The sequence below is a fragment of the Gymnoscopelus braueri genome (genome assembly GCF_963280865.1).
Source record: "Gymnoscopelus braueri genome assembly, chromosome: 5".
Lineage (NCBI taxonomy): Eukaryota > Metazoa > Chordata > Actinopteri > Myctophiformes > Myctophidae > Gymnoscopelus > Gymnoscopelus braueri.
The window spans coordinates 17,593,341-17,603,340 of NC_137606.1; the positions used below are offsets into that span (position 1 = coordinate 17,593,341).

At 42.3% G+C, this 10,000-nt stretch overlaps 1 protein-coding gene across 1 annotated transcript in view; it reads left to right on the top strand.

The window, feature by feature from the left end:
• Positions 1 to 10,000, top strand: part of LOC308085788 (cilia- and flagella-associated protein 337-like) — a gene marked incomplete at its 5' end in the record, with an annotated part of 47,951 nt that overhangs the window by 15,559 nt on the left and 22,392 nt on the right. The window contains 2 exons of the mRNA XM_080429097.1: positions 2,653 to 2,768; positions 9,809 to 9,943. Of these exons, the coding sequence (XP_080285223.1) occupies positions 2,653 to 2,768; positions 9,809 to 9,943 (251 nt within the window). The remainder of the gene's footprint in view (positions 1 to 2,652; positions 2,769 to 9,808; positions 9,944 to 10,000) is intronic.

Below are 10,000 nucleotides of genomic sequence, written 5' to 3' on the forward strand. Positions count from 1 at the left end.
TGTGTGTGTTAAATAGGGACTTGCAGAGTTGAACTGTCTGAGTTGGTTTGTCTGCCTATTGGTTTGGGGTTCATTCTGTATATTTGGGGGGAGGGGGAAAAAATATTCGTTTTTCTCTCCTGAGAAAGACACACTAGCACCCCACCAGCTCTTTGCTGCCTGATTCAGTTATAGTCAGGATGTGCCTCTGGTGCGAGGCGTATATATAATTCATTTTCACCCAGAGTACTAGAGTCCAGGCTAGTCCTCAAACAGTACATTGTGGAATGAGCTCCGGTGCACCTTGAGACTTTCTCAATTGTTAAGGAGATGAATGTCAAGCAAAACAGTTATGTAACCTCCATTAAAATCTATCTTGTACAGGCCTGCACTAGTCTATCTATAAATTCACTGAATCGCTGTGTCTGTCAGTCTGTCTGTCTGTCCTTCGCATATCTTGAGACCCGTTCATCCTGACTGACTTCACATTTGATGGGTGTATTGCTGAGGACTGCCCAAGGGAGTTCAGTTTTGAGTGTGAACTCAACTCGATTATAATGGTTCTCAAGCATCTGTACTGCAGTTCTCAACAGTGCTTTAAGCAGTACTTCGGGGCTCAAGTAGTCGGCCCACTGAACAGCCACGTGTTTCCGAACGGCCTCTCATTCCAAACGAACACTTTCCCCCGCACATCATGCGCAATCAACAGCCATGCCCTGACAGGCGCTGCACTAGTCTAATGAAATTCTCCCACGGTCACAGATAGTCCACTGCAAAATGTGTCTAAAAGTGAGTTTTTGGATCTCTGATCTGTATTTTGTCATCTTCTTTTTCCATTATAATGATGGCAAGAGCATATACAGACTATTAAGAATGCTCTTAATAAATGTGATTTGACTTTGATTCAACCTCATGGGCTGAGTACCGTAATAGAACACTAGAGGGAGTATTTTATGGTGAATAACATCACATTATTTTAATACAACAGTGTTTACATGTCTCTGCTGTCCAAAATATTAACTTTTCAGGAAATGAAAAAGAAAAACATGTTTCTAGAACAACACAACACTGCCTCATCAAAGTTGGTACAGTGACTTTATACATTGTCAGATACTTGAATGTATCCTTATATTATCATCACTTTACCCAAATACAGCTCAAGGGGAGTTAGGAGGTTTTTGACCATTAATGTGGAGACCACCTAACTCCACGACAGTTTGAGGATCCAATGGAGTTAGGAGGTTTAGTCAGAACTCAGAAGCGCTTTTTAATACTTGTCATTGGTTCGATATTTGTAAAACCCACACACATACATAATGGGTGTTCAGTAGCACTGATTTATTAAAAACGTTGTATTTATTTTTTAAACTGAGATACCGGTAGCTGGTTTCTACCCGACAGCAACACTATTTCATCACTGTTTTCATTACGTCAGACAACACAATCACAGTGCCATGTGGAAAAAAACTATGCGTCTATGCGTCCAATGAAGGGGGAAATTGTCATTTAACTTACTTATCTTGCAGTTGCTTTTACACATCAAGTATTCATACAGTGAATCTATATCAGATAATTATATCAGCTTAAAAAGGTGTATTCTGTTTAGCAAACCGTATCATGCGTGCTTTGTCAACGCCACCAAAGTGTGAATCCTTGTCTTTGCTGGGTAAACAGTACACATGGTATGAAGTCATTTCAAGGTGTGTCTGTTTGGCTCCGATATGTACGATGGACACCACCGTTTAGTAATGCATTACCTTATTCTACTAACGTCCTTTTTTGATCTACATTAATAGCATGGATGAATCAAATAATACAGTATATCATTTTTTTCTCAAATTGGTTGATAATACTTAACTAATTTCTAGTTTAACCCATTAACTCTTTAACTGCCAGTATATACATTAATAAACTCACCCACTGCCAGCTTTTTTTGTGTTTTATAACCTTTTCAAGTATTCACAGGATATGTATCTCCAGTATGATGGATCCCCTGATGGTTGCTAATCACTGAGTGGCTTCACAAATGCCAACGAGGTCATCGCGACCTCGTTGACATCTGTTGCCCGCCTTTGAAAATAGCATGTCTTGACCATAAATACATAGTAAAAAAAAAAAAAAAGTACACAGGAGCCGAGATACAGCATTTTTAAGTAATAAGTTAACCAGGAAGTGAATAGAGCAGTAAATCTTCGGATCGCGTTATCTCTGGTTCTGTGTGAAAAAAGAAAAAAAAAGAAATATGTATATATACATTTTCAAACGCGTCTAACTCGTCAATGGCCATGTGGACCAAGTACCAATTGACTCGAAAACTAAAGGGATAGTTCACCCCCGAAATGACTTTTTTCTATCGATTAGTCACCCCATGGAGACTTGAATTCATGGATATTTTTTAGTTTTTGTCTCATTCCTAAGCCAATAATTTGATGACCGGCGGCGGTTCCGGTAGGAGACACAAAGAGTCTCCTTTGTGTCTCCTACCGGAACCACTGCCTACCGGTCCGCTGGTCATCACCTTATTGGCTTAATGAGACAGAAAACTAAAAAATGTCCATGAATTCAATGCTTCATGGGGTGACTAATCGATTGGAAAAAAAGTCATTTTGGGGGTGAACTATCTTTAATGGGTTAACACTGTACTGAAGAGCAACATTGTCCTGTGTGTTGTAGGTGTGGGACTTCAAGGGCCACTGCCATCACAGGCTGAATGCAGGGCGAGGCCAGGCTGTGGACATCTGCCAGCTGCTGCTGCTGAAGAGGAGCATACTGGTGATGGGCTGGGAGAGGTGAGACATGCAGACAGTAGATCAGTGCTTCTCAACCTGCTGTGGGTGTATTCTTTCTTTCAAACCTTGAAAATGTTGTTTTCATTGTGATAATTAGGAACCTAAGAGAGAGAGATAGAGTGTGTGTGTGTTGGTGCGTGCGTGCGAGTGTGCGTGCGTTTGAGCGTGTGCTGTGAGCTTCTAGATCACAATTTCTGCAAAACGTGGAACATTTTTGAAAACGTATGGCTTTAATGACAGGGATGCCAGGTTGAAAGTGTTTTTTAATGTCTCATATAGCTGAGGAGTATCTAGCGAACAGAACAGTGGAATGAAGGGACATTTCCTCTTTGATTAAATGTACCCCTTAACATCTTCCTCTTCTCTGCGTCTTCATATCCACCTAGAACGTGCTGTTAAAAGTGTTCTGTAGCGCCAAATGATGTGCCTGCAACGTCATTTGAAGTTGCATTAGCCTCCACATGCATGTTGGCTTGAAACACATCACCAAGATCTCATCAGATGCCCCGCAGACGAGACGGATTTCTCCATCACAAGCCATGATCGATCAACAACATGCACTCTGCAGTTCAATGTTGTGCTAAGAAATAGCTTCTGTGTTGTTCATGAGTCACAGTTCACAGATGGGACGTGTTTTGAAGTGAAGTGAACATCAGGGGAGCAGATGGTCTCATTGAACGTGAAGGGCGGACGTTTCTGTAATGCAGAAGATCAGCACCGCATTCCTTGTGCAGACTGCCAGTAAGCCACAGAAGTAGCCTATACCTCCACACATTTTTTTCCATGTACGTTGTTATACTTTTTGAATTTTGTATAATTTACTTCATAAATAATTGAAGTTAAAGGAGAATTCCGGACAAATTAAGTGTTATCTTTGATGTCTCGTTACTCACCTACCGATGTGAAAAGTAGCGTTATTTTTTTTCATATATTCCCCTGTCGTCATTTTTTAAACACCCTCCGTTGTTATAATGGGAGCGTGAGGGTTAGTGAAATTCGTCTATTATAACCGACGCAAAGTTGTTTTTTTCACTACTAGTATTCATAGTAGAGTCTCATGATAGTCAAACATGCGTTGAAACTATCTGCGAGGCTGCCGTCAATGGCGAACGATTTAACACTGGTTGCTTGTTTCTTCCAGAACCTGGCAACTCGTGTTGCCAGATTCTGGAAACAAGCAACCAGTGTTAAATCGTTCGCCATTGACGGCAGCCTCGCAGATAGTTTCAACGCATGTTTGACTATCATGAGACTCTACTATGAATACTAGTAGTGAAAAAAACAACATTGCGTCGGTTATAATAGACGAACTTCACTAACCCTCACGCTCCCATTATAACAACGGAGGGTGTTTAAAAAATGACGACAGGGGAATATATGAAAAAAAATAACGCTACTTTTCACATCGGTAGGTGAGTAACGAGACATCAAAGATAACACTTAATTTGTCCGGAATTCTCCTTTAACTCATTCACTGCCAGAATAAAACATTGTCTAATAGCCGACCTTAGTTGCTAGCGATTCCGAGCGCTTTCACTAACCTTTGAAAAATCATAGAATATTTTTCTTCATGACGATCCATCCACCGGTCGTCCGAGTCTCGTAGAATCGGGGAGAAAATAAAGTGTGCCGTCGCGATCATCCGTTCCATAGTTATTGGCAGTTGAATGTAGGTTGTTTTTGCCAAAAAGGCAGTTTTTTTTTTTGCGATCACGTGATTTGCTGCTTCACTGCTTCACTGGGAGTCAAATCGTGACTCATAGGTTAGCGAAGAGCGCCATCTAGCGTAAACACTGAAGACACCAAAACACGTCAAACACGTCATTGGCGGTGTGGGCGTTGGAAAATAACACGCGAAACACGTCAATGGCAGTGTGGGCGTTGGAAAATAACACGTCAAACACGTCATTGGCAGTGAATGATTGGGCTGAAACCTTGCCCCAAATTTTGAGTACAATTTGGGGTGTATCTTTTGATAGAAATGGCACCTTTGTTCTTTGGCAGCTGCACTTTAATTGGTAGAGTAGACGGGCATCACTGCTTCTTGTCCGTCTCCAAAATCTCTCACGTGCCGGGGACAGCCTGCGGGCCTAAACTACACCACTGGGCAGATGAGCTGCATCACGCAGCCAATGGCCAAGGCGGAAGAGGTCTACATCTGACTCAACAGCCATGTGTGTAAAGGGAGTAAACCAGGGGTATTCAACTAGATTAGGCAGGGGGCCACAATTGTAAAATGACTTGAAGTCGGGGGCCACAAGACCGTGTTCATGGTTAACCGTTTGACTGTTTGTTGTGTGTGCTACTGTATATAGGACACACCAATGGACATATTATGTCCATTATGGTAACTTATTAGGGCCTGCTTTATACTGCATTCATGCCTTTTGATGTTTGATAGGATAATTTCTGTGCCAACAGTCCTTTATAATTCACAGACTTTGATTTGGATATTAAGAAAACAGGAAGTAGATATTTCAGTGTGTTCTGTGCGCAGGTCCCTGGCATTGAAGTGTCTTATTTGTGAGAAGAGAATTGGAGGAAGGCTGGCAAGGTGAAGTGTTCGTATGAAAGAAAGTTTTTTGCTGAGCATCCGGCTGATAAGAGCACAAGCTCTTATGATGCATTTTTTCATTAGTAGTGGAGAGTTAGACCATCATTCAGCCCAGGATGAATTGAGGATGAATGAATCATACTGTGTAAAACCTACAAGTGGATGGAGAACTAACTAACTAAAACTAACCAATTGGTTGATTTGAAAGCCACCCAAAACTCATCTGTTATGCTCTTTTATGTTGATATGCCACTGAAAAAACAGCTACTTGAAAGCTACATTATTCTGAAAGTAGAGAAAGTAGACAACATTTCTGGCTGTTTTGTTTCTTTGTACCATGAAAAGGTCTTTATTACTTTTGATACTTGAATATACTTTTCTTAATATGATGTGAACCTGAACACTTTAAGTGATTTTCTTAGGCGTGACTAACTTTTACTGGAGTAAAAATAGGTAAGATACAGTATCTGTACCTTTACTCAAGTATGGCTTTCAAGCACTAAATGTACCCCTGTTAATTTCTCCATGTTTAACGTTTAAGGCAGAACCAGGCAGTTACTTGCAGCTATTTGTAACATGCCTGCTTGACAGCTACCCTTGCACCAAAAAATATATAAAATAATAGCATACTAAATGAACCCTTTTGTTCATTTTTGTTTTCACGGTCTTGTGGCACCCAACTTCAAGTAATTTGTGGCCCCCTGCCTAATCTCGCTGCCCCAGACGTGCTACAACAACACACAGCACAGCATATCTAGTATATTCGGAAACATACCGCCCAGAGTGGTGTATGATCTCCACAATTTACTCACCAAAGATTATGACTGCAAATACAGTAGGCGGTGGGTGTTAGTTAACCCTCCATTCTAAACAGTAGCCTACATTTTATTCTTATCAGGTTATTGGTTGGTTAACCATTAACGAGCTTCAGTTACCGGTTATGAAAACATATTTTATTTTTACGTTGGAATATGGAATGTGTTCCAGGGGCCACAAGAAAGCTCAGCTGGGGCCGGATTTGGACCGCGGTCCGCCAGTTGAATATCACTGGAGTAAACCCCACAAATCAGGAGTGGAGCCCCGAAGTTAGTAGGGTGTCTTCCAAACCCCTGCTGCCAAGCTGGTGGCAAATGTCATGCTTTTTTCTCCTCCCTTTGGATCACAGCAGCAAGGCCAAGGCGAGGGTCCTGATGACCGGGCAAGTCAAGATTTTCCATAGTTTCCTACCCAGGCTCGCGCCCTGGAGAGGCCACTGTGGAGGGAGGAAACAACACAGAAGCGTGAGGTCTACAGCAGTGGTTCTCAAACGTTTTAATATCAAGAACCCCCATAACACTGAGAGTATACAAAGTTTCATCCATTTGTGTGCTCGCAGAGTTACAGACCTGTAAAGGTCCATTTGGAATCCCTTCAAGGAACCCCAGAGGATCCCGGTAGTACCCCACTTTGAGAAGTACTGGTCTCCAGGTTATGAGTCCCAGCCGTGACCGCGAGCTCTGTCAACATGGCTGCTCTCCAAGAGACACAGCTCCCTTAAGCAACAAAACGACCCCTTCTTCTAGCATGAGTGCAGGCGAGATCCCAGAGTATAACATGGCGTGGGCTTTGCGGTGACGATCACCCTGCTTGTGATGCCTAATCCACTGACACGAGGCCCTGAGCGTATCCTTTTCCAGCAGCGGACCAGTGGTGTAAAGTAACTAAGTACTTTTACTCAAGTACTGTACCTAAGTACAATTTGAGGTATTTTTGTTTTACTTTACTGGAGTATTTCCAATGTTCAGTACTTTTACTTCTGTACTCCACTACATCTCAGAGGCAAATATTATACTTTTACTCCACTACAATTATTAGAACACTTTAGTTACTAGTTACTTTGTAGGTTTTGATTATTATTGCAAAACACACATTACGGTCCACTTCAACCCTATACACATTTCGGCCATTTGAAAATAGCCGATCTACAAGCTCACAAGCTCACAAGCTCACAATGCGTCGCGATGCGCCGCATTGTGAGCTTGTAGATCGGCTATTTTCAAAAGATTTGTATACATTTGAAAACTCGTGAAACGGGACATTCTGCCTAATGAGTACTTTCTGCTTTTGGTACTTTAAGTACATTTTGATACCAATGCTTTTGTACTTTTACTCGAGTACATTTTGAATTCTGGACTTTTACTTGTAACAGAGTAGTTCTACATGGCAGTTGATACTTTTACTTTAGTAAAAAAATGTAGTACTTTTTCCACCACTATGGTGGACCAGCCAACCTGTTGAGTGTCTTGCGCCCACGACTCTCAACTCACCACCGGAGTCCAAAGCGATGCCTATACGCCTCATCCTGGGCATCACGTTGGCAGGACAAAGTTCCCAACGCCGAAGTCCTGTAATGTGCTCACTCCACCGTTCACCATGCTGAGCCAGTGGCTCCTCAGACGGCTTATAGCCTCAACGTGTGCAGGATGGATCCCAGGCGGCCTGCCAGACGTCCTCCTGTGCTGTGAGCTGTCAACGGGCTTCATGCCTCTTGGTCGCCTCTGCTTGCGCTTCATGGATGTCTGCAAACGCTACATGAAGCAGACAGACATCACCCCAAAAACAACCGGAGGAAGCCTCAAATGACCGCTGCGAATGGATGGAATGAATGGAGCTTGCCTGTCGTTGCAGGAACTCGCCACGCTGAGGGGAGGAGAGCCTCGTCACTGCAGGGTGGGAGACAGGAGAGGAAACTGTGAAGGAGGAGCAGTTAAGGCCGTCACGCTCATGAAAGTTAACTTGACTGATTCATTGTCACGCAAATAATTGCGATTAGCGTTTGGAACATGAAAATTGCATTTCTGTTTGGCTTTTATAGGCTTCGAAAAAGCTGAATCTGCACAGGGTAGATATGTAACAAATAACTCAAATATACAGTACAAAGAAATTGAGCTTATAGATCTGCTATTTTCCATTTCCAGGTTGAAAGTAGAAACATCATTTTTGTTGAAATCTTTTCCATGTTGAAACATTTTTCAACTCGGAAATGATTATGATGATTATGCAAAATTGTGATTACTGCAAGCAATTGCGATCGGGCGATTACGTAAGAATCCTGACAGGCCTATAGTAGCAGTCCCCGCTCCTCTGCCAGGCCCCTCTCCATTTGCAGTGGTGTAAAGTAACTAAGTACATACAGTATACTCAAGTACTGTACTAAAATTAGAGAAACGTTTTAGGAATTCAAAAACAAAATAAAAAAAAATAATTAAAAGGGGAGAATTCTCCCCTTTGGCGGTGAGTACATTTTGATGCCAATACTTTTGTACTTTTACTCAAGTAAATTTTGAATTATGGACTTTTACTTGTAACAGAGTATTGCTACGCTGCAGTATTGATACTTTTACTTAAGTAAAACATGTTGAGTACTTTTTCCACCACTGTCCATGTGTCTGCTCCAGTGTGTGGCTGCGCAAACACAAACACAGTGCCTGCTGCAAGAAAAACGCAAATGCGTCATCGGCCCTGACGGACGGATTGCGCCTGTATCTATGACATCTATGCCATTGGTTCTCAAAGTGGGGTCCGGGGACCCCCAGGGGTTCTAGGTGGTCCCCAGCAAAAGTAGTTAATGTAGCATCACAATCATTTTAACCACTTTAACCTTTTATACTTTGGCTATTCAAAAATAGCAGATCTACAAGCTCATAGCGCGGCACTGAGTGCCGCGCTATGAGCTTGTAGATCTGCTATTTTTCAAAAATCTTGAACATTAGTGAACATTTATAACACAACTCTTTGCTTCTGGGGGTCCCTGGCACGACATATTTTCAGATGGGGGTCCGCGGTCAAATATCTATCAATTTGGGTGTCCTTGACATGAAAAGGTTTGAGAACCACTGATCTATATGCCATGTCATAGATACATCATAGATGACTGATCCATATTTTATGAAGTATTAGAAGTCATGGCCACCTTTTGGATATTTGTCCTGATGAAGGCCTGAACAGGCCGAAACGTTGACGAGCAATACATGCTGGAGCTTTTTGCAACTACCAGTGTGCAGACTTTATTCTTTTTCACCTTTTGGATTCTGCCTTGGCAGATCAGAAAGTACAGTACTGGAAACTCTTTAACCCATTAATACCTGGAACGCATCTGTGTCACTTTTAGATTTCTTTAGGCTATTCAAAAATAGCAGATATACAAGCTCATAGCGCGGCACCGAGTGCCGCGCTACGAGCTTGTAGATCTGCTATTTTTGAAAAATCGTGAAAAATATTTTTTTTTACATTTTTTTCCGAAAAACTGTTAGGATTTAGAAAATGTTTAGAAGCGGCCTCAGGTCTTAATGGGTTAAGTGTGTTGTGACCACTGGACACTGCATTGTCTTTCTGTCTAAACTAATTCTATCCCTAACCCCATCTCTCTCTCTCTCTCTCTCTCTCTCTCTCTCTCTCTCTCTCTCTCTCTCTCTCTCTCTCTCTCTCTCTCTCTCTCTCTCTGCAGGATGTTAACAGTTTTCCGGCTGCACTCCTTTTCCCAGTTTTATGTTGAGCCATCCGAGTGGAAAGGGGGAGTTCAGCACCAAGGCGATGTACTGTGTGCCGCATTCCAGCCTCCGCAGACCCTGGTCACAGGTGTGTGTGTGTGTGTGTGTGTGTGTGTGTGTGTGTGTGTGTGTGTGTGTGTGTGTGTGTG